The 25,959-nt window shown below is 34.1% G+C and overlaps 7 protein-coding genes across 7 annotated transcripts; 4 read left to right on the forward strand and 3 right to left on the reverse strand.

The window, feature by feature from the left end:
• Positions 1-349: 349 nt before the first annotated feature.
• Positions 350-1,606, reverse strand: LOC111782325 (uncharacterized). Its single transcript, XM_023663189.2, has one exon. The coding sequence runs from the start codon at positions 1,205-1,207 to the stop codon at positions 530-532; it is 678 nt and encodes a 225-aa protein (XP_023518957.1). The 5' UTR covers positions 1,208-1,606; the 3' UTR covers positions 350-529.
• A 1,323-nt stretch (positions 1,607-2,929) lies between these two features.
• LOC111790540 (uncharacterized) lies at positions 2,930-3,597 on the forward strand. Its single transcript, XM_023671481.2, has 3 exons — positions 2,930-3,087; positions 3,164-3,228; positions 3,309-3,597. The coding sequence occupies exons 1-3, from the start codon at positions 3,042-3,044 to the stop codon at positions 3,435-3,437; spliced, it is 240 nt and encodes a 79-aa protein (XP_023527249.1). The 5' UTR covers positions 2,930-3,041; the 3' UTR covers positions 3,438-3,597.
• A 440-nt stretch (positions 3,598-4,037) lies between these two features.
• LOC111790526 (uncharacterized) lies at positions 4,038-5,248 on the reverse strand. The gene is made up of 3 exons (XM_023671461.2): positions 5,094-5,248; positions 4,952-5,010; positions 4,038-4,736 (listed from the first exon to the last, which is right to left on the reverse strand). Exons 1-3 carry the CDS (start codon positions 5,149-5,151, stop codon positions 4,449-4,451), a joined length of 405 nt encoding a protein of 134 aa, XP_023527229.2. The 5' UTR covers positions 5,152-5,248; the 3' UTR covers positions 4,038-4,448.
• A 2,490-nt stretch (positions 5,249-7,738) lies between these two features.
• On the forward strand, positions 7,739-11,465 carry LOC111803996 (RNA-binding KH domain-containing protein RCF3). The gene is made up of 8 exons (XM_023688636.2): positions 7,739-7,923; positions 8,615-9,211; positions 9,283-9,711; positions 9,785-10,042; positions 10,148-10,414; positions 10,589-10,659; positions 10,869-10,935; positions 11,134-11,465. Exons 2-7 carry the CDS (start codon positions 8,636-8,638, stop codon positions 10,912-10,914), a joined length of 1,647 nt encoding a protein of 548 aa, XP_023544404.1. The 5' UTR covers positions 7,739-7,923; positions 8,615-8,635; the 3' UTR covers positions 10,915-10,935; positions 11,134-11,465.
• Positions 11,466-14,492: 3,027 nt separating this feature from the next.
• Positions 14,493-15,424, forward strand: CASP5 (casparian strip membrane protein 3). The gene is made up of 3 exons (XM_023688699.2): positions 14,493-14,710; positions 14,787-14,910; positions 15,060-15,424. Exons 1-3 carry the CDS (start codon positions 14,493-14,495, stop codon positions 15,279-15,281), a joined length of 564 nt encoding a protein of 187 aa, XP_023544467.2. The 3' UTR covers positions 15,282-15,424.
• LOC111804004 (Pentatricopeptide repeat (PPR) superfamily protein) lies at positions 15,418-17,460 on the reverse strand. Its single transcript, XM_023688648.2, has one exon. It carries the CDS (start codon positions 17,379-17,381, stop codon positions 15,747-15,749), a length of 1,635 nt encoding a protein of 544 aa, XP_023544416.1. The 5' UTR covers positions 17,382-17,460; the 3' UTR covers positions 15,418-15,746.
• Positions 17,461-22,813: 5,353 nt separating this feature from the next.
• LOC111804020 (NAC domain-containing protein 92) lies at positions 22,814-24,223 on the forward strand. The gene is made up of 3 exons (XM_023688673.2): positions 22,814-23,080; positions 23,164-23,444; positions 23,527-24,223. Exons 1-3 carry the CDS (start codon positions 22,873-22,875, stop codon positions 24,031-24,033), a joined length of 996 nt encoding a protein of 331 aa, XP_023544441.1. The 5' UTR covers positions 22,814-22,872; the 3' UTR covers positions 24,034-24,223.
• Positions 24,224-25,959: the final 1,736 nt, after the last annotated feature.

The following is a 25,959-nucleotide window of genomic DNA, read 5'->3' on the forward strand; positions in this document are numbered from 1 at the left end:
TAGATCTGAAAGTAGTTAGTTTAATAATATTATAGCAGAAAACAAAACCTTCCAGCCGTTTCAGCACCATCAAATCAACAAATATAATATATATATATAAACACCTTCTTGTGAACTAAGGTGTAGAATCTGATTGGCATCAAAACCAAGAAGATTACAGCTTTTCACAAGACAGCAGAGGCATAAATGACCAGAAATTTCAGCTCAGTGAATACCAGAATTTCAAGCTTGCATTTAACTAATAATCTTGAAGGTAATACTATGTTGATCTGTACTAACATGCATATATTTCCCTGAAAGTGTAATTAAATCATACTAAGAAATATAGATCTAGGAGAACATATGAAGGTGATGCAACAAGGGTTGTATATTCCCTAATTAAAAACTGTATATGTTCCTTACACCTGTCTGCCATGAGCTTATTTAGAGACATGATTTTCCACAAGAGTAAGAAAAATCTTCTCAGCATATTGTGTATACCTGTGATGATTATCCTATCTATATGCTTCAAGCAATATTATAGATGCTACTATTTCTTGATTTTCTTCAGCTGCTTCCTAGGCCCAGGAACTTCCAATCGACCAACAGAACAGCCACATCTAGCTCGAAATATGAGCACAGCTCTTCCATTAGGAGGTGCCATCTTCTTAAGTTCAGCTTCTAATTCGCGGTGATGGTCACGGGGCAATTCAAACAGCCCTTTCTTCACTCCATTTTTAACTAATGGACTAGAGTTCTTCACACACTCCTCTGTCTCCAATTGGATATCGAATTCAGCTGCCTTTCGAAGACCCTTGCAATAAGGATTTCCACATTTCCTGTTCGTGCAAATTAAAACAACCCAGGCAGCTAATGAAGCACAGAAAATGCTAAGTCCAATGGATCCATAAATCCAAGGAGCACGAGAGACTTCCTCCCCCATTAAATACAGAATCGCGCCGAAAATATCAAGGAATTCAACGATTACAAGCTTCATATAGGGGAATAACAAAACCCCACAAGCACCAACCACAGCGATCAAAATCACAACATCGATGACGGCCGATCGAGACCTATGACAAACGGGGAATTTCGAACAAGTCGATGAGACAGTCATCTTCCTGTTCCTTGATTTGGAACTTGGATCGGATAAATTCACTGAACTCGCCATGACGGTAGGTTGGTCAACGGACTTGCAGACCGAGATTGAGTATGGGAAATAGACCATCTCAAATCAAATTCCAACCGAACTGCGATCGAAACTGCCCGATTCAATCAATCAAATCCAGCAATTCAGACCGCGAATCAGATCGAACAACTCAAGGCAAAAATCCAAATCGAGAAAAGGGTATTATTAATTCCAGATGAAAAAGAAAACCCAGAAATTTGTCGGCGCCTAAACCAATTCCAACTCCTCAATCGAATCGAAACGGCAATTAAAACTCAAAAAAGACGTAATGGGGATTGAGAAATCGGCGAAACGGGTTAAATCCAAAAGAGTGGAGACAGAAAAAATAAGAAGAAACTAGTGGAGAGAGCGTGATTTGAAGCTTTAAAGCCACATCTCCTGTGGAAAAAGAAAGAGAAATCGGTTGAAGAATTTAGGAAATGGCAATCGGCTAAGTCAGAGGATGAAGGAAGCTTACGTGGGCTACTTCTCCCTTATGGGCTTTGGATTTCTCCTTCATGATGTCGGAATGATTTGGTGGGCCACTCCATGGGCCTGGCCCACACCTTTTTTCTTTTCTTTTTTAAATTAACCTAATTTATTAATATAATATAATATTATATTAATTAAAACCTAAAACAGTCTCAACCTTAATTTTTTGAATTTATTTCCATTTTTAGAAAAAGTGTAATCTTATTCCCATTTATGGAAGTAATAATTTGATGGATGGATGTTAATTAAAGTGTTTTGATTCTTAATCAATTAAATAATATAATTAGAATATACTTTAGAAAGGAAAAAGGAACATACTTTTAATTTTTAAACAATAGAATTAACTAATGATTAGACACTATTTTATTTTATTTATAATTGAATTTTGACTTTTTTTTTTTTGGGTCAATATATATATAAATTCTCAAAAAAAGGGAAAAAAAAAACAAAATTAATTTGGTACCCACAAATGGACAAATCAAAATTCAAAACCCAAACGCAATGCCATTGCCGTTGTTCATAAAAAGGAAGAAAAAAAGCACTGACCTGAAAACTACCAAACGTTGACTTTGAAGTCTTTGAGTCAAAATGGGAATTGGGCATTGCCTCAAGAATTCAAATTTTTTTTATTATGACATTTAAAAATAATTATTTCTATTTTTATTTTTATTATGAATAAAACAAAAAGGAGTTCTGGTTGGGCCGAAGCCCATATTCACTTGGTTGACTAATTTTCATAGGTGGGCGGGCTTAGTTCGGGAATTAAGCCCAAATGCCACGTGGGCATTTTAATCCATTTTATATACTTTATTAATAAATACAAATTTTAATGTGTATTATAATTGGTCATTATTACATCCCGATTTGAATATTATATAAATAGTAAAGTAGTTCAAGAATAGCATATGAGTCAGATCTTTTAACTTAACTTCAAAAAATAGTTAATGAAATTATGTTCTAACCACCAAATATTTTATCATAGGTTAAATTAGGATTTAATTGATTTGTTGATCTTAGATATTTTATTAAAGGTTAATAAAGTCGAAAGGATATAAATTATTTTTATTTAGTTATTTTTTATATCTTTTAAAAAAAGATATAAAAAGCCTCAAAAAGTGTGACCCATATGACTTAGATTATCTCTCATTTGACTTTCGCACTTACATCAAAGAACTCAATGTCAACACGACATAAAGCCTGTAATTTCGCTGCAATTTTTTTATAACAAAAATATGCATAATAATAATAATAATAATTATTATTATTATATTAAAAAAAAAAAAAAAAAAAAAAATCTTATCCTCTCACTGGCTTAGTGCTTCATTAAATTCCTCTGGATCTGAACACTCCTCATACGTTCCTTTTACTTTCCCTTCACAACTCTCTCCCTCTCTCTAAAATAATGCCTAAAATCTTCCCAATTCTTCTCCTTCTCTTCATCATTTTTGGTACTCAAAACAATTTCCCATATTTTTCTTCTATTTTCCTTCCCTTGATTCTCATAGTTCTTCATTTTTTCTTCAGGATTTGGCGTGGGAGCGATGGAAGCAGCGGCACATGCAGGCTGTGATATCAGTTCATCCCAAAAGGTAAGCTTTTTGGAAGCCTAGAAATGGAGTTTTTGGAAGATATTGGTGTAATTAACGAAGGGGTTTGTTTGTGTTGGCAGAAGAGTGGGGGCAAGCCCAGGAAAGTGATGATGGAAGTGATGGACTATGCAGATCCAGGCCCAAATACCAATACAAGAAGTGGCTATCTCACCCCACCTTCTTCTCCCCCTCCGCCGCCCTCTTCATGAATCTCACATAATAATTTCTTCTCTGTTCTTCGTTTCTTATATCATATTCTAACTTCCAAGTGTAATTCATGCATGGAATTGCACCTTTTAGTGTCAAATTTCCAGTAATTTGCTTCTAATATTCGATCAAATAATTACATTATTTTATGATTAGTTATAACTTGGGTTTTGTGCTAATAGTAATAAACTAAGCATTCGCACGAGTATAGATCCCAACAATAATATACAAAGTAAATGGAATTGTTAAATAATAATAATTTAGTAATATAAGAGAAATAAATCAAAATAATTTCCCAATTTTATATGGTTGCATTTAAAGCTAGGCTATAACTATATTCACTACTTATATTCAAATGTGACCAACTTTATGTTATTTAACAACGTTGTTATTATGCGAGTCAGAATTTTGTAACATTGGATACATGGTTTCGTTTTCCGTACCATTGTGTTTTATTTGTCGAAGGAAAGTTGGTCGGAAATGAGAGAGGAGGTCATATCCGACATTGTATCAGTTGATAACTCAAGTTGGTTGATAGGCCATGGATTAGAGTTGCGCACTAAAGAGAGAGAACATAAAAACTGTAACTTAGAGAGAGTTCGTACGCTTAATTTTCTTTTCTACATGCATCTTGATTACATACTTAAAAAGATTAAAGTTTTACATGTGACTTGGAAAGATAGTACTTTGGGGGGAGGAACAACGGAGTCGACAGATGGAACTTTGGGTGGAGGAACAACAGAGTCGACAGATGGTACTTTGGGAGGAGGAACTACAGAGTTGACAGATGGAACTTTGGGCGGAGGAACTACGGAGTCGACAGATGGAACTTTGGAACTTTGGGTAGAGGCACTACGGAGTTTGACAGATGGAACTTTAGGTGGAGGAACTACAGAGTTGACAGATGATACTTTGGGTGGAGGAACTACAGAGTTGACAGATGATACTTTGGGTGGAGGAACTACAGAGTTGACAGATGGAATTTTCGGTAGAGGAACCACTGAGTTGACAGATTATACTCTGGGTGGAGGCACAGAGTTGACAGATTGTACTCTGGGTGGAGGCACAGAGTTGACAGATTGTACTCTGGGTGGAGGTACAGAGTTGACAGATAGAACTTTCAGCGGAGGAACAACATGGTTGATAGATGGTACTTTTGACGTAGGAACAACAGAGTCAACCGGTAAAACTTTGGGAGGAGGAACCGGAGGAACAACAGAGTTAACAGATGGAACTTTTAGTGAAGTAACAAAAGAATTAAATACTTCCATCTTCATCTTCCTCGAATATACTTCCTTTCCCTACCAAACAAACACACAAAAGTTTATTTTAGCTCCAACATAATAAAAAAAAAAAAAAAATGATGGTAGTGTTTAGTTAGAACAAACAAAAATCGTTAATTTTAAGTGCTTTTAGAGGATCATAACTAAGTTTGTTCTAAATAGTTTTAGATAATAAGTAATGCAAAGCACATCTATACCAAATATTGCATGGATATACAAAAATTTGGGAGTACCTTGATTGAAGTAACAAAGACCTCATACGCAGCTCCCATCACTACTTCAACTCCAAATCCTTAGAAAAACAAACGGATCAAAACTCAATATTTAACCAAATATGTGTACGTAAATAAAGAATCCTAACAATCAAAAGCTTACCCAATGAAAACACGAAGTATGAAAGGATAAGAACGGAGAAAACTCCATGGTTACCCATTTATTTTCTCTCTGGTTCTTTTGGTAAGACTAAAGAGAAGATTTGAGGCTTTAGAGTTCAGATCCAAAGCTATTTATAGTGTGCAATTCAAAGGCCCTAATGATATGTTTGGAAGCAAAATTAGTAAACCTCAGTAAATCTAAAAACATCATATTATTATTAAGACTATGTTTGATAACAACTTCGTGTCTCAAACTTTTGCAGTACAAACCAATGATATCTAAGTGGATGCTTGCATGGAGTCCAACTAGACACATGGTATCATGATTTGTCAACTTCTTTTCATATATGATCAAATATTAATAAATTGGTTCCACGTATGACCAAATGTCGTCAAATTGAATTTTATGATTGTTAGAATGGAAGTCATAAATTTTGTTCCATCGCCAAATATTATCGAATTCAGTTACGCATCGACGCATACCCTTTCAAAAAAGATTTATTTAATTTTCTATCAAATATTTGTTGTAGCCATATTTCCCAAGTGTAGTTCATGCATGGAATTGCACCTTTTGGTGTCAAATTTTCAGTAATTTGCTTCTAATCTTCGATCAAATAATTACATTATTTTATGATTAATTATAACTTGGGGTTTGTTCAATACTAATAAACTAAGCATTCGCACGAGTATTAAATGGAATTGTTAAATAATAATAATTTAGTAAAATAAGAGAAATAAATCAAAATAATTTCCCAATTTTATATGGTTGCATTTAAAGCTAGGCTATAACTATATTGACACTTTACTACTTGTATTCAAATGTGACCAACTTTAGGTTATTTAACAACGTTGTTATTATGTGAGTCAGAACTTTGTAACGTTGGATACATGGTTTTGTTTTTATTTTTTGTTTTATGGTTTTATCATACGTTTTCCCTACCATTGTGTTTTATTTGTCGAAGGAAAGTTGGTCGGAAATGAGAGAGGACGACATGTCCGACATTGTATCAGTTGATCAACTCAAGTTGGTTCATAGGCATGGACTAGAGTTGCACACTAAAGAGAGAGAACATAAAAACGGTAACTTAGAGAGAGTTCATACGCTTAATTTTCTTTCTCCATATGCATCTTGATTACATACTTGAAAAGATTAAAGTTTTACATGCGACTTGGAAAGAGGATGAAGCTGAAATTAAAACCAACTTAATTCTACTGTGTTTTTGGTTGGGGTTTGTTGGAGATGAGTAAGTTATTACATGCCAACGGAGTTGACAGATGGAACTTTGGGAGGAGGAACTACCAAGTCGACAGATGGTACTTTGGGCGGAGGAACAAAAGCATGAAAGTAGAAGAAGTGAGAAGATGGTGGGCTACCCATCTTTTTTCTCTATACTCCTTTTGTTAAGAGAAAAGAGATGATTTGATACTTTAGAGTACAGGTCCTAAGCTATTTATAGCGTGCAATCCAAAAGCATTAATGCTATGTATGGAAGCAAAATCCAGTAAACCCAAGTCACACCCAAGTCACCATACGCAGAATTGAAACCGACGTCCTCACATAAACCTAGGAACATAATATTAACGACGCTCTTTTATTATTAAGACTCTGTTTAATAACAACTTTGTATTTCAAAAGTTCGCGGTACAAATCAATAGATTGTGATATCTAAGTAGATGTTGCATGGAGTCCAACTAGACTCGTGGCATCATATGATTAAATGACTATGAAGTTCTTTCCATATATGATCAAATATTAATAAATTATTTCCACGTTTGACCAAATGCTACCAAATTGAGTTTTATGGCGGTGTTAGAATGGAAGTCATAAGATTAGTTCTTTGACCAAATATTATTGAATTCAGTTACGCATTGACGTATAGCCTCAACGACGAAAATTGTAAATTTTTCGAGAAAAGATTTGTTTAGTTTTCTACCAAATATTTATTGTAGCCATGTTTGGAAAGTTAGGCGATGAAACATTAGGCAAGTGCAGATAGTTGGATTGTATTTTAGAGAAACAACGTGACATTTTTCGTTTTATATTTTTCTCTTATTTTACAATTGTGACAACCCATTTTCTCGAGTCACGAGCCATGACTTCTAGTATTGGCGCAAAATTTAAAATAACTCGGTAACTTTGATCAAGCTAAACTTAGGGTTCTAGGATAACATGATTAGCTCTATACTAGTCATTCCGTTCGTAACCAACTTAAATATCATATGCACCGATGCGTGACTTCATCATGAACACTATCAATCTAGACAAACTCCATATAAAAAATTACTTGGCGGCTTTCTAATAGGCTCTATAATATTATCGTCATCAAGGAGGGAGCAATCCTCGTGCTTGTTAACTATCATATATACATATGGTCACTTACCCTCGTCCATACAAGTTCACGACTAAGGAATAGTTGGAAATCTCCTAATCGCCCCTATACATAGTATTTTCTTGGCACTATATAAATTAAACATACATGGTAGACACACAATATAGTGAACCTAAATGAGATTTGTGTTTAATTATAAGGCTATAAATGAGCTACTTACAGAGTATATTTTTATTTTATTTATTTATCCCAATTTAAAAAGAAAAAATCTCGGATATTATTATTCGGAGTGAAAAATCTGAATTCCGTTGTATATTGGGGGACAACATAGAGAGTAATTTTGTAGAGAGTAAAATCAGTCCCCAGGGTCAAAACCCTAGATAGACTCCGGCACAGGAAGTCTCGAGAATCAACGATCGTTTCCCAAAAATTATCGATTTCGAACAGTCGGTCTTCGCCTCACATTGATACCCTTCTTCTTCATTGTTCGTCAATCTACAGGTTGCTTTTAATTTTTAAGTCTATCCTCCTTCGTTTTATTTTCTGTTTTCGTTATCAATTGTTTCATCTGTTGTTGCTCAGTTTTGCGATACTTCTGCGATGCGGTTGTATTCATTGTACTGCTATATCTATGTGCGTCTGATTGTGCTGTCGAGTTGAGATCTAAACTCGTTTTCTGTTCTTGTTGCTAATTTGGCAAGAGCACTGCTCTGGAAAAAAAAAGTTTCTTCTTGATGCCTATGGAAGGCTATAAATTTTATCCCCGCGGAAGAGAACGATTTTTTGGCATAAAAGTAGCTCCAATCTCGTTTAATTTTTCGTTTCTTTTGTTTTCTGTTCCATTTAGTTTTGTTAAATCAGCCGTTTTGTTGTGCAGTGAGCTAACAATAATGTTAAAACTGATATATGAAGATGGAATGGTCTTTGTTTTTGTTATAGCTGGTCCTCTTTTCATATCCTTGGCCGGAAGCATGAGTTTTTCACTTACAACTGAGCAAGCCGTTTGTTAAGATATATTGAGTCATTTTCTTGTGTTGTGTTAGATGCACGCATGATGTTGTAGCCTATATGTTCAGTTTATGATCTAGCTAAGATATGTTTGGGCTGTTCAGATTTTTTGTTATCCTTGATTATTATTTTTATTAATTCATGGCTTTAATACAGTTTTTTTTTTTAATTTGTGTGGAGATAGATATAACCAATTTTTCAGTCCATGGCTGGTCAGAGGAACAGTTATGGAAAACGGAACCATTCTCAGTCTGATTATGCTGAAAATGGAGGGAACAGACGCAGAAGTCATGGTGATGACCGAGACCAGTTTGTCATAGATCCAGAGGATACTGTTTACCGGTATTTGTGCCCTGTAAAAAAGATTGGTAGTGTTATTGGAAGAGGAGGGGAGATAGTGAAGCAGTTAAGGATAGATACTAAATCAAAGATTAGAATTGGAGAAACAGTGCCTGGATGTGATGAGCGTGTTATAACTATCTACAGTCCAAGCAATGAGATTAATTCCATGGAAGATAGTGATTATGTTTCTCCTGCTCAGGAGGCTTTGTTTAAAGTGCATGATAGAGTTGTGGCTGATGACTTAAATGAGGAGGAATCTGAGGGAGGAGGTCACCATGTCACAGCGAGAATTCTTGTACCATCTGATCAAATTGGTTGTATTATTGGGAAAGGTGGGCAGATTGTGCAGAATATTCGCACTGAGACTGGGGCACTGGTTCGAATTCTTAAGGATGATCATTTGCCACGTTGTGCTCTGAATTCTGATGAACTTGTCCAGGTAAGTGGATGGATTTACCAAATGTTTTTGCTCCTTTATAGTATTTATTTAGTTGAAGTTATGTGTTTCAGGTTTCTGGTGAACCCTCGATTGTGAAGAAAGCCTTGTACCAGATTGCATCTCGACTGCATGACAATCCATCACGATCTCAGCATCTACTTGCTTCTGCCATACCTGGTGTCTATGCTTCTGGTGGTTCAATTTTGGCTCCCACACATGGTGCTCCAATAATGGGATTAGCCCCATTGGTTGGTCCGTATGGAGGTTATAAAGGTGATGGTGGTAATTGGTCCAGGTCTTTATATTCAGCTCCAAGAGATGAATTGTCTTCAGCAAAAGAGTTTTCTCTCCGACTGGTATGTCCAAGTGAAAATATTGGAGGTGTCATTGGAAAAGGTGGAGCCGTAATCAATCAAATTAGACAGGAGACTAAGGCTGCCATAAAAGTTGATAGTTCTACTGAAGGAGATGATAGCTTGATTAATATTTCATCTAAGGAGGTTTAATCTAATCTTTTATTTCTGTTTTTGTTGGCTGTGGATTATAATTTTGACATCTTTGTTACTGCTTCAGTTCTTTGAAGACTCATATTCTCCCACATTGGAAGCTGCATTGCGCTTGCAACCAAGATGCAGTGAGAAAGTAGAAAGAGATTCTGGGATTATTTCATTCACAACCCGCCTGCTTGTGCCTACATCACGAATTGGTTGCCTAATTGGTAAAGGTGGAGCTATCATTACTGAGTTGAGAAGGCTCACCAAAGCTAATATTCGAATACTGTCAAAAGAGAACCTTCCTAAGGTTGCCTTGGAGGATGATGAAATGGTGCAGGTAGTCACTGTTAATTGATTGATATTCATTTTCTTGTCATGATGAACTCATATATTTCATATGGCTTGGGTTGGTTTGGGTTAATTTGGTTGTTTTTATGATTAGATATCTGGGGATCTTGATGTCGCCAAGGAGGCTCTTGTACATATAGTGACTAGGCTAAGAGCCAACCTTTTTGATAGAGAAGGTGCTCTCTCTGCTATGCTGCCTGTTCTGCCTTATCTTCCCCTATCAGCTGATGGTTCAGATAGTCTAAATTATGATGGGAGAGATAGTAAAAGACACGGGCGTGGACATTCTTATTCTAGTGGTTATGGGGGTTTCGGTGATTTGGCTGCTGGTGATGGTTATGGAAGTTACAGTGGTTCACAGGTATGTATATTATCCTCGACACATATAATGCCAGATAAAGTTTTGAAATTTTCCACCTATCTGCCTTTAATTGAAAACAAATTCGTTTTTCATCTTGATATTTAACCTATTATTGGTCAAAATCTAACGACCAAACATCTAATTTGCAACTGAAGCCAACCTTTTTCTTTGTAGATTGGTGGTGGTGGAGGCAATGCATACGGGGCCTATGGAAATTTTTCTATGGGACGAAGTGGTAGCTCAGGGTAAATTCTTCTCTTCATCTCCATTTCTTGTTGTCAATCTAGAAAGCAGGAAAAATTATTTAGATTGACCTTCTGCAGTTGGTGCACCTATTAATTATTTGGTCAAATCTTGCATATCTTTATAAGCATTATGATCCGATTTAATTTGTTAATGTATAGGTAGTGTATATCTTTATAAGCATTATGAATCGATTTTACTTCTTCTTTAGGGTTTCCGGACATGGCAGTGAACCTCGGAGGAGAAATTATTCCTAGCTTGGCAGTCATTATTTACAGGTATGTTATTCTCTTCTCCTTTGGGGTAGGAATAAAGAGAGAAAATATGGAAGAAAAGATAACTTCACCTGTTCTATAACGTTAGCCAGAGAACCACTGACAATTGTTAGTTTGATAAACATAAGCTATCCGGTCTCCCTATGCTTAACATTCTGATACAATTATTTTCCCCTTGCCTTTCCCTTCCCATTAAAACAGCTGAGATTTATGAAGCCTGAGGCCAGCCTACTGCCTTAACCTGAAGACCAGATGAACCAGCGTTTGATATATTCATGGCCCACCTTGATGCTACCTTTAGTCGGACTATGCCTGAAGATCTTGTTGACTCTTAATTCTAACTCGTCCACACACCAAGATGACCATGAATAAAATCTTGAGCTCCTAAGAACCTACTAGCCGAAATTCCTGGGTTTTTTTGTTGTTTTTTCCTGCACAAATATTGAACTACGAAACCATGTTTACTTCCGCAATGGACACCCGTGGAGTTTTCGTTTTGTGTGGTTTTACTGCTATAAAAGATTCGTTTATAATTCACGATGTCCAGGAAGTTCCTTTTCTTCATTTTTCTTTTCTATTCTTTTTTACCATGGAGTGCAGCCCATATCTGCATCGTTCACCTGAATTGTGCAGGGATTAAGTGTCACACCCTGCTCTCTTGCACCCAACAGTCATTCATTTTTATGGCGATATAACATCCCTACTTTAGACTTGTTAATTTCTGAAAAAAAGGGTTTTCTTATTTAGTAGCAAGAGTACTCCTACTCAGGGGTAGCGTGTTTGATCCTTTGAGTGAACTTAATAAGAACAACCTTTGGTGTCTTTTTGGTCTAGGCCTGGAAGTGGGCGGGGGTGCCTCTAGATTACTGGGTTGAGGCCCCTAATGCCGGGTTATTAAAAAAATAAAAAAAAATAAAAAAAATGAAGTCCCAATAGTGTTTTTCAGACTATGGAATGATCATAAGATAACAAAAGAGGTCAGATCGTTTTATAGTTCTTCAAGATATAGCTATTGAACTTTCTGAAATTGGAAATAATATGTGGCTTAAAGATGTATTCGATCCTTCGAATGAAATAAATTGTTGCATAGCTTGTCGAAACCTGCCATACATCTTTTATGATCTCTTTTGTCCATTTCTAAGCTTCTGTAGAAAACCTGTAGTCTTCACCACCAGACTTGATTTTTTATTTCAACATCATTCTGCCATTTGAAGTACGACAGGGCAGATATTTATACCATCGTTCCACGACAACCTTTACCTCTTATGTCCACGCTAAAACATGCTGTTATAGTTTTTCCATATAGTGGAAGGCTATATTATGCCAAGCCAGTGTCTTATTCTATACTTGACTGGGTAAGGTAAGAGCAGTTATAGTTTGAGAATGCATTGCTTTTTTTATTGCTTATACTGTCTGTCAGGCTATCTTATGCCATGCATTTTGTTTGTTTTTTGTTTTCTTTTTTCTGTGTTCTAATTTCATATTGGATATACAGTACTTTACCTTCAAAGGACTGTTATCTTTTGTTAACGTAGTTGAGGTTAAGCCAAACATCTATGTACTGGGTTACTCGCAAAAAAGCACCCTTCCTCTATGGAAGGACATAACATTCTCTGACCTTGGACATGGTCTATGCTAACATGGAAACTTCTGTTGTAGCTAGAACTGTTGTAAGAACCGTGCTGGTTTCATGCCTAGTATTAGCTGTTGCTGAATGTAACTGGATTTTAATCCTTTAGAAAATAGAGGTTAGGTCAACTTCGTCGGTACACTACAGATTGTCAATATTCGGAACAAAACTGAGTTCTTTGATCTTTTAGAGTCGTCTTCAAGTTAGATGGTTGCTTCTTGGGGACAGACTCTTAACGTGGCCTGTCTACAATCAATTCGAAGATTCATTCAGAGCTGATGGATAGAATGAGTGCGAGTTTGGACAACAATACAATGGGGAAGTATCTGTATTTTTTTTTTTTTCAATAGAATTATTTCAATGTTTTATTCGAAATTTAGAATTCACTATAATGAATAATATTGCGTTACAATTTCTAATGTGCATATGGTCAGTATGAAACAATAGCTTTCAGTATTGTAACCTACTTCTATAATAAGGCAAATGTTCCCACACTTGGGTTTTCTGAGAGGATGTGGGTATTGATCAAGTTGAACACCCTAATTGATTTTGTTAGCTACTTTATGTTTTGAAGAATTTATTCAAATTGGTCTTATTAATTGAAATAAAAATTTGGTACAGATATAATATGTTTTATTTTTTTCAATTCCATTTGGCAGATTACGATGGAGTAAAGGCTGGCCTTCAAATTGAAATTTCTCCTTTAGATCTTGGTTCAGAATCAAATTCTAAGCTCTCATGTATTTACTTGGTATTCCCTTTGATTAAGAAAAACAGATTCAATCAAAATGGAAAACATGAAACCAAAACATATTTAGGATAATTTTTAATGTTTTAAAATTGCCATTTGAGAGTGCATATTTTCAAAACTATAGCTCTCCAACAAAACCACTATCATGACTATCCCTAAATATGTTAATTAAACGACAATTGTATAGATAAGCTTTTGTTAGCATATTTAAAATAATAATAAAATCTAATCAAGAACTTTTTGTATACTAAGGACAAAATTAAAAATTTTAAAAGATCATAAACTAATTAGGGATTGTTTGATATATTTAATCTAAAATTAGTTGTATTCCAATTTATTTGGAACATGATTAGGAGTAATTTTGAAATGATCAAAATTATTTTTGTCGAAGATCAAATTACTCCAAAATATGCATTTAATTATTTAAAACCAATTTAGTATTTGATTTTACAATTTAAATGGGATTTTGAATAACTAAAAGCATACGAGTAGTTTCAGAAAAAAACATTTTATAATCGGTCTCAAAGATGTCCTTATGTACCTAAACTAGAATTAATCTAAACTAAAAAGGACTCTTTCCAAGTAAAAAGTGGACCAAAATTCACATCCAATGGTTTAGAACTTAAAAGAGAACTTAGAAAAGAAAGTGTGTGAAGCACACAATTCCCACACAACAAATATAAAATTTTGCATAAAAAATTGAGGAACTGAACAAAGTGGAATGGTTTCTTATAGTCTAGAGGCAATCACAATACTGAACCCAACTCAACTCCCCTCGATTTCTTTCCTAATTTGACCCTTTTTTTATGTTTTTGTTTTTGCAAACCAACTTCCCAACTGCCCTCATCTTGTCCAAAGGACATCTGTTGAGTTATGAATGATGACGATGAAGAAGAAGAGGATGAACATTGAATGGAAGTCCTTCCAAAAATACATTTGAAAAATGTCCCATCTTATATCTTCTTCTTCCTTTTCAATTTAAAGTAGATTATCCCGAAGTTCCCCCTCTTTGTGGAGTGGAGTTGTTATGCTCTCCTGTGGGCTCTTTCGCCACTAAACTTCACCAAAACAACATTGCATAGCCTTTGTATTGCATATTAATAGCTCCTTGGTGCACACTACTCAGCCATGCACATTGAGCGTCCTAAACAAATCCCCTCTCAAAGCTTCCAAAGAAAGATGAAGGCAACTATGAGCGAGTCAAGTGAGCTAAAGAGCTCCAAAACCAAACCAGGGGTGAACCGAGGTTTGTCGATACTCGACTTCATCCTAAGGTTGGCTGCCATTGTTGGAACATTAGGAAGTGCAATAGCTATGGGAACCACCAACCAGACTCTTCCATTTGTCACACAATTTATTCAGTTCAGAGCTGAGTATAATGATATCCCTATGTTTACGTATGTCATAAATAACTACTTTATATTTCAAAGACTGACTTAATGATTTACTAACCTCTTTTGGGTGTTTGAGCAGCTTCTTTGTTGTAGCCAACGCCATTGTAAGTGGCTACTTGGTTCTTTCTCTGCCTTTTTCTATATTCCACATCCTGAGGAACAGAGCGCATGGCACAAGGGTTCTGCTGGTCTTCTTAGATGGGGTACTTCCTTTTCTCTGTATGAACTTCAATCAGCTTAAGAAAACCACCAATCTAGTATGAAATATACAAGAAAACTCAGGCAGTAATTCAAACAAAGAAAGAAAAGTGGAGCATGTTCGCTTACTTGTAATTTGTACAATTCTGAACAGGGAATGATGGCTCTTTTGACATCTGGGGCATCTGCAGCGGCGGCCATTGTATACTTAGCACACAAAGGAAATGCCAAGACAAATTGGCTAGCCGTCTGCCAACAGTTCAACTCTTTCTGTGAGCGAATCTCAGGCTCTTTGATCGGATCTTTTGCAGCAATTATTCTGTTTTTGGTTATGATCTTCCTGTCCGGTGTTGCGCTGTCTCGTTGTCGTCGTTGAAAGTAGTTTGTGAGAACTGCATCATGATCTTTTTATCTGCGAATACTAATGCATATATGAATTTGAGTGTGCTACAAAATGACTAGAGCTCCAATCTGTCAGTGTGTGTTATGTATTGTGATTTCTACCAAGTTGATGTAATCAATGAAAACCGTATGAATATTATTATATCTCTCAGCTAGCCCAACAATGCAGGTAGACTTCAACAGGAAAACATGGTAAGAATACTCCAATCTAAATGAAAATCATGTAAAGAACGGTATAATCTATGACGAGAATTGTGTTGAGAGAGGAGTCCCACGTCAGCTAATTAAGGAATATATCTCCATTGGTACGAGACATTTTGGGGAAACCAAAAGTAAAGCTACGAGAGCGTGTGGTTATTGGAACAGAATGCACATTGTGCCTTCAGTCGTTCCTGACCGAGAGAAAATACACGAAAGATGGGAGCATAGCAACGCACAGTTAACTACTTTCTTCGACGAACTTCGGCTTTGAGTCGAACAAAAAATTCATTAGAAAGCTATTATCTGCATCGATCATACTACGACCTGCCTCCTTCTTCACCCCACCATCATCCATCAACTTTCGTACTTTCTCGACACCATCCCACTCACCTTTTGATGCATATATGTTAGATAGGAGTACATAATCCCCACTCTCATCCTTCCTCATTTTGAGTAATTGCTCGTTGGCACGCCTTCCCAACTCGACATCTCCATGTACTCTACAAGCCCCTAGCAGTGTTCTCCAAATGATGGCATTAGGTTCAATCTCCATTGTGTCTATAAAATCAAATGCTTCAATCAATAACCCGGCTCGCCCCAAGATGTCAACCATACATCCGTAATGCTTGATATTCGGCTCGATTTTATACGAGTCTCTCATGAGATTAAAATACATACGCCCTTCTTGTACTTTCCCAGCATGACTACAAGCAACCAACACACCAACAAAAGTGATCTCATTTGGCCTGATTTTCAACCTCATCATTTCTTGAAACAGATTTATGGATTCCTTGGCATGTCCATGAAAAGCCAATCCTCCTATTATTGAATTCCATGAGGAGGTATCTTTATCTCTCATCGCTCGGAACACGTCCAGAGCGTTCTCAATGCTTCCACATTTGGCATACATGTCTATAAGTGCATTACCAAGAAGAACACTTATATCTCCACAATACATATCGAAAATGGAACGGTATATCTTCTTTCCAACTTCCAAGTCTCCCAAATCAGCAGTAGCAGATAAGATACTCAACATTGTCACATCATCTGGCCTTTGTCCCACATCTCTCATTGCATCAAACATCTCCAGAGCTTCCCTGTTCAATCCCGATAGAACGTATCCCGCAATCATTGCATTCCACGTGACGACATCTTTGTTCGGAGCTTCATCAAACAGTTTCCTTGCCTTCTCCATCGCCCCGAGCTTTGCATATGCTGTTATCATCACATTCCACGAGACCAAGTCTCTTATTGGCATTTCATCAAACAGTTGTCGTGCAACATCCAATTCCCCTCTTCTTGCATACCCTGCTGTCAAAGCTGACCAAGGCACAACATCCCTTTTAGCAGAGGCATCAAAAAGTGCTCTTGCAGTGCTCAAATCGCCGCAATTAGCATGAAAATAAATAAGAGTATTCCTTACAAATGTATTGGATTGAAACCCAAACTTCACAACCTTCCCATGAATCCCAAATCCTAACTTAACCCAAGAAAGTTTAGTACATGCCTTGAGAACAAAGGAGAAGGTAAATTTATCAGGCTTAACCCCACGATTTTCCATCTGTGCGTAAAGAGAAACAGCGCTTGCAGGCGCCAGACTCTGAGCCGAACCCCTGATCATGGTGTTCCACATGAAGATATCCGGTTCAGTAATTTGAGCAAACACTTGATGGGCATAGTGCATTGTTCCAGAAACAGCTATAGCACTTAGGAAAATAAGTTCTCTGAGGGCAGAGGGGCTTGAATTAAAGCCATTGATGACCAAAAAAGCATGAACTTGCTTCAAAGCACGAAAATTGGTGCATTTCTGCCATAAGCTAGAGCGTTGAAAGCGGTTGGAGCTAACATTATCATTCGTTCTCTTTCGGATCATCAAAAGAGTGTGTGTTGAGACGAGGGGCAAATAATTGTTGGATTTAGAATTTGGGTTTCATGCAATTCTCGCACTTTATTATTCATATTTATGTCACTTTTTGTATTTTTCAATAATTTAGAATTTTCTTTTTTAATACTAAATTGGTTGGGGAGGAACCAAACACGAGACTTTTTTTTTTTTTTTAGCTGACAGTTTTTAAAATTGTGAGGCTAATACCTATATGTAATGGGCAAAAACAGACAATATCTTCTCGCAGTCGGTTTGGGCTCTTATAAATGTTATCAGAGCTAAGTTATATAACGGTGTCAAACACTGGTTAGAATAGAAGTAAACCCTCTTCATAAAAGACGAATTTCAAAATTATGAGGCTGACGACGTTACATAACGAGCCAAAATTGACAATATCTATTAGTGGTGGACTTGATTGTTACAAATGGTATTAAAGTCATACACTGAGCGGTGTACCAGTGAGGACGCTAGGTCCAAGGGGGTGGATTGTGAGATCTCACGTTAACTGGAGAAGGGTACGAAACATTGGTTATAAGAGTATGAAAACCTCTCCCTAGTAGACACATTTTATTGTGAGGCTAACAACAATATGTAACCAGACAAAACAAACAATATTTACTAGTAGTGAACTTAAGTTGTTACATAACCCTCGAATAATTTTAAAATTTTAACAAAATTGAGGTCAAAATTGAAATGTTTACTTAAATTTGAGGCAGAATTTGATGAAATTTCATTAAAAATATTTTCTTATTTTTAAAATTTTATTTTTTAAAAACATTTAATAACGTTCTTATTAAATAGAGACAAAAGCCATAATTTCATATAGTTTTGGGCCAATAAGAAAAAGCCCACCCACTGTCCAAATTCCAAGCGATATTTTATTAAGACATTTTTTCTTTACGTCCCCATAAAACGATTTAAATTAATTATACAATTTAATTATAAACAAATACATTAACTTCACAAATTAAGTTTCCTTTGGTTGTTAAGTGACTCAATCCAAATCCGAAAAAAAAAAAAAAAAAAAAAAACCATATTGCAATGTCAACTACATAAAATACGATACGTATTAATTTGATTCATTTTATTAGCAAGTATCTATTTATTTTTATAAACACTGTTTACGTACATATTTATATAATGATCACTAAAATCAAATATAAATTAATCGATTATTTGTATGTATAGATTAACTCAACCGTCATAAATAATTATAATTTTTATTTATTTATTTTAAATATAAGCCAAAAATTGTGATGAAAACATGGATGAAATCAAAATTTTACATTTTAATTTTTTAAGTATATAATTTTGAAATTATACGAATTTTAAGGAGGACAAGAAAAAACTATATATATATATATATATATATCCACGTATGTATATATACGTACTTATGCATGTATTTGTGGGTTTTTTTTAATATATATTTAAATTTATGAAGGATTCTCATTGCGTGTGCTTGTGATCCTTTTCAAAAAAAAAAAAAAAAAAAAAAAAAAAAGATAATTTATAAAAATGTTTTGAAAAATATTTAAACTTTGATAAAGTCAAATAAAGAACGTTAAACAATTTTAATTTATTATTATAATTATTAGAATTATTGATTCTTTAATATATATATTAAAATTGTATGAATTAATAATCGGTAACAACGATTTGATGAAATTTAGATCGAATCATCGATCCTGAAATAGTTTCATAAAAGATTTTAAAAGTTGCCAAAATCAAGAGAAGATTTTACAAAAAAATCTAAATAATTTCTTCGATGGAGACAATTATGTCTTTTGTCTCTAAGTTTAAAATAACCTTTTATGTTGGAATAAGTGTACCTAACATATTAATTATATACTATTTAAAAATTATGTAATATAACCAACATTTCACACAAACAGATTAATTAGATAAAAAATAAAAAATTAAATATTTATGTAAAAAATTTAAGACAAATATGTAACAAAATATGTGACATTTAAATACAAAGTCCAATCTTGTATGGTTGTATGAAAGGAATTAAAAAAAAACATTATTTAACCTTAAAATAATAATTGGTTTATGGGTAACATCGAAATGAAACCTTGAACATGATCCAATGTATTCCATTAAATGAATAATTAATAATATCTTTACCCAATTGTTAATAAACTAAGTAATAAATAGTAACAAACTGCCTCATATTTTAATGCCATTTATTCTCAATGATGTGGTTGAATAACTGTATGCCATGTGACGTCATATTTATGAATACGAGGTCCAGTTGTAATTATTATCAAAGTCAAGGGTTTATGTTGCAAATTAATAATAAATATTTGAATACACCATTCCCATAATAACCGATCATATTTGTTTGAATAAAATAAAATAAAATAAAATAAAATAAATGCCAATGTGGCAGTGACTAGGCGATACACATGGGCCAAAATCATACGTTGTTTAAAAACATTATCCTACAGCAACTATATTGTCATTGACTTTAGAGAATTACATTATTTAAATGACACACTCCCAATACTTTTTGTTTGTCCCATCGTATAATATAAAGTTTTACCAGCTTATTAATTTGATTTTCTTTGTCTCATTATGGAATATATTAGGTTAATATATGTAATTCTTTGAATTTTGGTGATTCAACTTTTATCCCTTTTAATAATCAACCTTATAGTTATTGTGGTTTCAAAAAGTCCAACACAATCTATATTGATAACATAATGTATTTTGTTATTTTATTGGGTTTATATTATCTAATATTCTAATGAAAATCATGGGAAGATTTGGTGATCTATTTGGAGACATGGCCCCATAAACTTATGAAATATTTTAATCATAACACTCTTATTTTATTTAATAATTTATAACCCACATAATTATTTTTCCTTTTTTGTTTAGTAAATTGAGAATGTTACAATTATTCAAATTTAGTTGGGATGGGAGGTTCTTGGTACACCTACCAATAACTTTATTATACTTATACAACATTATTTATTGGCCACCAAAATATAGTATCTAACTCTACCCTTTATTAAAAGTTAGCTTACATTTGTATAGGTTGATAAATACATTCCAAAAATTTGTACCACATCGACTAATTTAGAGAATGATCATGGGTTTATAATCAAGAAATACTATCTTCATTTGTACGAAAAGTCTAATTATATTAATAATTAATAAACTCATAGTAACGGACTTAAAATCATATATTATTTGTTTGAACAAATTAATTTACGTAATTGAATTGAATTGGAATTTTTTTTTTCTTTTTTTTAAGTATTTTAATTTTGGACGTTGAGGCAAATGTGAACACAAGCTGGCTGTCTAAAATTTGACACGAGGGTTAATACAATTTTAATTTAATATTCTTAATATTTTAATAATAAATACTGAGCTTTGTGTTTATCTTCAACGCCGTTTTGATTCACCTAATTTCCCAAGTCCATAGCTAAGCTTTTATATAATTCCAATAATTAATCTAATCTAATTACGTAACCTAGCTTTTTATTATTTTTATTTTTTATTTTCAAACTAAAAAATAAATTAAAAAAACAAAAAAAAAAGAAGCCTAAATTTTGATCAAATCCACTCAAGTCTTGGACTTTAATACTTTTCTGCCAATCACATTGTGCCACGTCAGTGTCTCCTCCTGGTGGATCTTGTCGGGGAGAAAGAAGCAGGGTCCCACATTGAATTGAGGATAGGTGTTTCGTAATTGGTCAACGTTGTTTGGTCTACTATTTTGCCAAATCACCAATGAGAGTCCGCCAAGTGGATGCTGAGCCGGCATTTTCTTTTTTACTATATCTTTATGGCGGCAGATCTAACGAAAATCTGGTTATTCATTTTTAACCGTCTGATCTTTCGGTTGGGAAATTAATTTTAAATTAATTTTAATTTGGCGTGCTTAAGATTATTCATTTCAGCACGCTACCAAAAAAACAGTTTCTTTATGCATATATAAATAATTTGTCATTTAACTAAAATTTATTTTATAATATGATGCTTATTTTAATTTAATTTCACGTTTTTTTAAAATTAAATTGTGTTTAATATCCTTTTATCAAAACTAAGACAATCCTACACGTCTGGATAAAAAATAACGAAACTGAAAATGTGATAAGTGATTTGCTGTCTAGTCCAAAAGAACACGCTATAAATGTGACTACCTTATTTGTAATTGCGGATCATAATTTTCAAATTAAAATTTTATTTTATTAATTTTAAATATTAATAGAGTTAAATAGAATTGGTGGGTGAATTGCACACAAATATATTTATTTTCATATTATTATTATTTAGAAAATGAATTGATATTAGACGCCTCGAGTTTCAAAAAATAAAATCAAACTCAATCATTGGTCATATCATTTTGCATGTGACCAAACATGATGCCAAATGTTGTCACATGCATGAAATAAAGTCTCTAATTTATATATATGAGATCATAAATATTGATTTTTAATTTCTTTGGCGTTCAAAATTAAAATAAATGCGAAAGTATAATTATTTTTTGGTGAAAAATAATTTTTATGCGTATATAATAACATTGTTTATTGGTTTTTTTTTTCTTTTTTTATTGCCCATAATATTAAAAAAAGAAAAAAAAGTCAATTTCTACACACAGTCATTGAATATGAATTTAAACCGCGTATGACTTTATTTTTATAAATTAAATAATAACTAACACCATGACTTTGATTGCCTTATACTCTGCGTCTTCACCTATTCATCAACCTCATCACAATAATTATTTATTTATTTATTTATTTTTACTTTTTTATGAACAAACTTTATAATTTACAAAATTATACACATGATTTAATTTATATGTTTAGTTGTTTCTTTTAATTTCATAAATTAAATTCTATTTTTCATCGTCTATACTCTTTAATTTATCTCAATTTGAAATAGTTGACAATATTTTAAATCGGATTCCAACTTGATTTTTTTTTTTTTAATATGAAAATGCGGTTGAATATAATAATAATATGAGATTCCACATCGATTAGAGAGAGAACGAAACATTATTTGTAGGAGTGGGAAAGCCTCACCTGTTAGCAAACGTGTTTTAAAAACCTTGAGTAGAACCTTGAAAGGAAAAGTTCGAATATGGCAATATTTGCTAGCAGTGAGCTTGGACGGTTACAAATGATATTAGAGTCAGACACTGAGCGGTGTGCTAGCGAGGACAGTGAGATTGAAAGGGGGTGGACATCAAGCGGTGTCGATTGGAGACGAAAGCGAGTGGCCACAAGGACGTTGAACATGGTATAGTAGAAATAAAGAAAGAGGCATGTGATGACGATGGTGATGATGGCAATATAAAATTAAAAGAAAAGAAGAAAACATTGAAAAAATCTACCATAGTTTAGCTTAGGCAACACGTTTCTTGGTTGAGGAAGGGGCCTATATTAAGGCTTCTTCGGGTGTTAGACCATGGCTTCTCTTCTACCTCTCTATTCAACAAAAACCCATTCCTCTGTTCCAAATGCAAAACCATTCCGTCATGAGGAATCCCAATCAGAACCACGCCGGAGAAGAAGACCACATCGAATTGCCGCCGGGCTTCCGCTTCCACCCCACGGACGAGGAGCTAGTCACCCACTACCTCACCCCCAAAGTCCTCGACCCCAATTACAGCGCCGCCGCCATCGGCGAGGCCGATTTGAACAAATCCGAGCCCTGGGAATTGCCTGGTAAACTAATTTCATTCATTAAATTCATTCATTCATTCATTCCACCTAAACCCCTGATTTTTACCCTTTTTTGAATGTTACAGGGAAGGCAAAAATGGGGGAAAAGGAGTGGTATTTTTTCTGTATTAAGGACAGGAAATACCCAACTGGGATGAGAACGAACAGGGCGACGGAGTCAGGGTACTGGAAGGCCACTGGGAAAGACAAGGAGATTTTTAGAGGTAAAAGAATTGTGGGTATGAAGAAAACATTGGTTTTTTACAGAGGAAGAGCCCCAAAAGGAGAGAAATCCAATTGGGTTATGCACGAGTACCGTCTCGAAGGCAGATCCCCCCTTTCCCCTAATCTTCTCAAGCCCATAAAGGTTTGTTTTCTGGTCCCTCTCTCTGAATTTATTGCACTTTCACCCCTCTTTTATTCACTTATTTCATCTTTCGAATTCCCAGACTGAATGGGTGATTTGCCGAATCTTCTACAAGAGCTCTGGGGACAAGCGCACGCACATCTCCGAATTGCTACCACACAAGCATATCTCCGACGGCAACGGCAACGGCAACTCACCCGCTCTTCCACCGCTGATGGAATATTCCCATTTACAAACGCCGTACACCTATGACGCACGTGCATCACGCGTGACCTGCTTCTCCAACAATCCATTACTTCACGAAACAAAACCCTACACCAACGCCGACATGCTTTACAACACCAACTCCCTGCCGCCGTTTTCTTACCCAAACCCGCCGCCAGATTCCGGTTGGCCTCCCGGAAATTCCATCGTGAAAATGTTGCTGGAGAATCAAACCGGCGGCGGAAGTGGTTTACATTACAATAATAATAATAATAATAATAATAATCAAGTATTTAGCCATGGAATTGGAATGATGGAGGAAGATCCTCATGACCCATCATCAGCTGATGATCCAATTGACCTTGAAAATCTTTGGAACTATTGATAGTTTCTTCATTCTCAATTCTTTTTCTCTCCCAATCATTCCAATCATTGGGGGATCATAGTTCATTTAGGTTTTTGTTGTTAGTTCATCTCTGTTTCGGGTTTTAGCGTGATCCAAATATATTTGTATATACAAATCTTAATACGTTCTACCTGTATACCATGATTCATAAATTCGAATCTTTTCTTAACTTTGACTCTCGAAGTGATTTTGACACGGTACTCTACTAATAGAATTGAATTTGATTCCACAGATTCGTTCACGATATACATCTCTTAACTATATTCGCTTCTTTTCATTCGTCAGCTTGTTCAAAACATCGACTTTGAAATTATGCACGAATCTAATGTGATAGCTTCGGGATATGACATCTGGACAATGTATAATGCTAGAATATCTTTTTAGCAATGAAAAATATTACTTTGTTACGAATTGACTAAATATAAAGTGTAGTAAAAATGACGTAAAGTTTTATTACGAGCTAAAAGGTAAAAACTTCGGTGGATCGAATCAAAAGTATTAAAAGTCATAAGAATCAAAATGAAAAAGTGGTAAAAGTTTACGCACGAAAGACTACATTCACATTCGTAATTTCTTTATATTTAAAAATAAAATACAAATTATTGTTCCATGTATATATTTAAATGTCCTAAACGAATAATTAGGTATATTAAACGTATTAAAGTGTCCTTAATGAAGGGTATTAATTACATCTTCCTAAGGTTTCTTAATAACTATATACAACTTGTTTTTTATTAAAATAAAATAATATTACAACTTGATATTTATGAAGGTGTGTATATATATATTTTAAATTATTAATTTAGAATTGGAAATTTTCAATATGAATTCGAGAGGCCGGGGAATAAACTAATTTTTGTTATTTTTTAATACACAATATTCGTCGTCCAAAATAAAGTATTTGTACTGAATATAATAAATAGACCATTATTTAGCAATGCATTTTAATTATTATTATTTCAAGAGTATTGTACGGATAAATGGGTGTTACGAAATAATTTTATTAAATATTATATTCATTTGTAATCAATTTGAGATAATCTCTTTATTATTTATTGCAAACCCGGAAATAATCAATTCTATTTAAAGTGAAAATTGTACTATTTGATAATTATTTATTTATTATTTTAAAATTTTAATATAATATAATATAATATTTTAGATTAAAAAAATATCAGAATGGAAGTCGGCTAATTTTTTTTTTGGGATGGAGATGGATATTTTTGGATGTTGTATTTTATGATGCTGGTTTTTAATACACAAATCTTTACGTCTGTGATTAAAATTTTTCCTTTTAACCATATAAATATTTAAAAATAGAATTTTATTTTACGAAAATTAGAAAAAATAGAAAAAATCAAATAATTATCTCATTCTCAAAACAGCTGCCTCACCCTAATCGAATATTCTCCATTTTTGTCTTCATATCAATTTCAATCATTTAATAGTTTTGGAGAAGTTACGCGAGAGATCACACATCAGTTGGAGAGAGAAACAATTGTCAGCCAAGATCCCACAACGTTGGGGAGAAAAACGAAACATTTTGTTATAAGGGTATATAAACATATCCTAGCAGATGCGTTTTAAAAACCTTTAGGGGAGGTCAACAGTGAGATCGCACATTAGTTGAGTAAGAGAATAAAATATTATTTACACGAGTGTGAAAAACTTTAGCCAATAAGATTAATCACCATCATACCATCATTAGGTGATTAGGTGCTAAATACTATAAATGGGTAGCTCCTAAAATGTATAGTTACTTCATATCTATTAATTACCCAATTGAAATAAGTACGAAAATTAAAAGGGTAATTTGTAAAAAAATTAAAAAAATAAATAAATTAAAGGGCAATGATGGAAAAACTATAAATGTCGAATAATCTTTCTTAATTTTTCTTTTTGCAT

Source organism: Cucurbita pepo, chromosome 1 (genome assembly GCF_057944985.1).
Source record: "Cucurbita pepo subsp. pepo isolate OVF chromosome 1, ASM5794498v1, whole genome shotgun sequence".
Lineage (NCBI taxonomy): Eukaryota > Viridiplantae > Streptophyta > Magnoliopsida > Cucurbitales > Cucurbitaceae > Cucurbita > Cucurbita pepo.

Bases quoted from the DNA above. Each gene is read 5' to 3' on its own strand.
- LOC111782325 (XM_023663189.2), bottom strand. From the start codon at position 1,207: ATGGTCTATTTCCCATACTCAATCTCGGTCTGCAAGTCCGTTGACCAA.
- LOC111790540 (XM_023671481.2), top strand. From the start codon at position 3,042: ATGCCTAAAATCTTCCCAATTCTTCTCCTTCTCTTCATCATTTTTG. The intron at 3,088-3,163 runs GTACTCAAAACA...TTTTTTCTTCAG, and splicing joins CCTTCTCTTCATCATTTTTG to GATTTGGCGTGGGAGCGATG. The intron at 3,229-3,308 runs GTAAGCTTTTTG...TTGTGTTGGCAG, and splicing joins ATATCAGTTCATCCCAAAAG to AAGAGTGGGGGCAAGCCCAG.
- LOC111790526 (XM_023671461.2), bottom strand. From the start codon at position 5,151: ATGGGTAACCATGGAGTTTTCTCCGTTCTTATCCTTTCATACTTCGTG. The intron at 5,011-5,093 runs GTAAGCTTTTGA...TGTTTTTCTAAG, and splicing joins ATACTTCGTGTTTTCATTGG to GATTTGGAGTTGAAGTAGTG. The intron at 4,737-4,951 runs GTACTCCCAAAT...TTTGTTTGGTAG, and splicing joins TCTTTGTTACTTCAATCAAG to GGAAAGGAAGTATATTCGAG.
- LOC111803996 (XM_023688636.2), top strand. From the start codon at position 8,636: ATGGCTGGTCAGAGGAACAGTTATGGAAAACGGAACCATTCTCAGTCT. The intron at 9,212-9,282 runs GTAAGTGGATGG...TATGTGTTTCAG, and splicing joins ATTCTGATGAACTTGTCCAG to GTTTCTGGTGAACCCTCGAT. The intron at 10,043-10,147 runs GTAGTCACTGTT...TTTTATGATTAG, and splicing joins AGGATGATGAAATGGTGCAG to ATATCTGGGGATCTTGATGT.
- CASP5 (XM_023688699.2), top strand. From the start codon at position 14,493: ATGAAGGCAACTATGAGCGAGTCAAGTGAGCTAAAGAGCTCCAAAACC. The intron at 14,711-14,786 runs GTATGTCATAAA...GTGTTTGAGCAG, and splicing joins AATGATATCCCTATGTTTAC to CTTCTTTGTTGTAGCCAACG. The intron at 14,911-15,059 runs GTACTTCCTTTT...AATTCTGAACAG, and splicing joins TGCTGGTCTTCTTAGATGGG to GGAATGATGGCTCTTTTGAC.
- LOC111804004 (XM_023688648.2), bottom strand. From the start codon at position 17,381: ATGATCCGAAAGAGAACGAATGATAATGTTAGCTCCAACCGCTTTCAA.
- LOC111804020 (XM_023688673.2), top strand. From the start codon at position 22,873: ATGCAAAACCATTCCGTCATGAGGAATCCCAATCAGAACCACGCCGGA. The intron at 23,081-23,163 runs GTAAACTAATTT...TGAATGTTACAG, and splicing joins CGAGCCCTGGGAATTGCCTG to GGAAGGCAAAAATGGGGGAA. The intron at 23,445-23,526 runs GTTTGTTTTCTG...TCGAATTCCCAG, and splicing joins ATCTTCTCAAGCCCATAAAG to ACTGAATGGGTGATTTGCCG.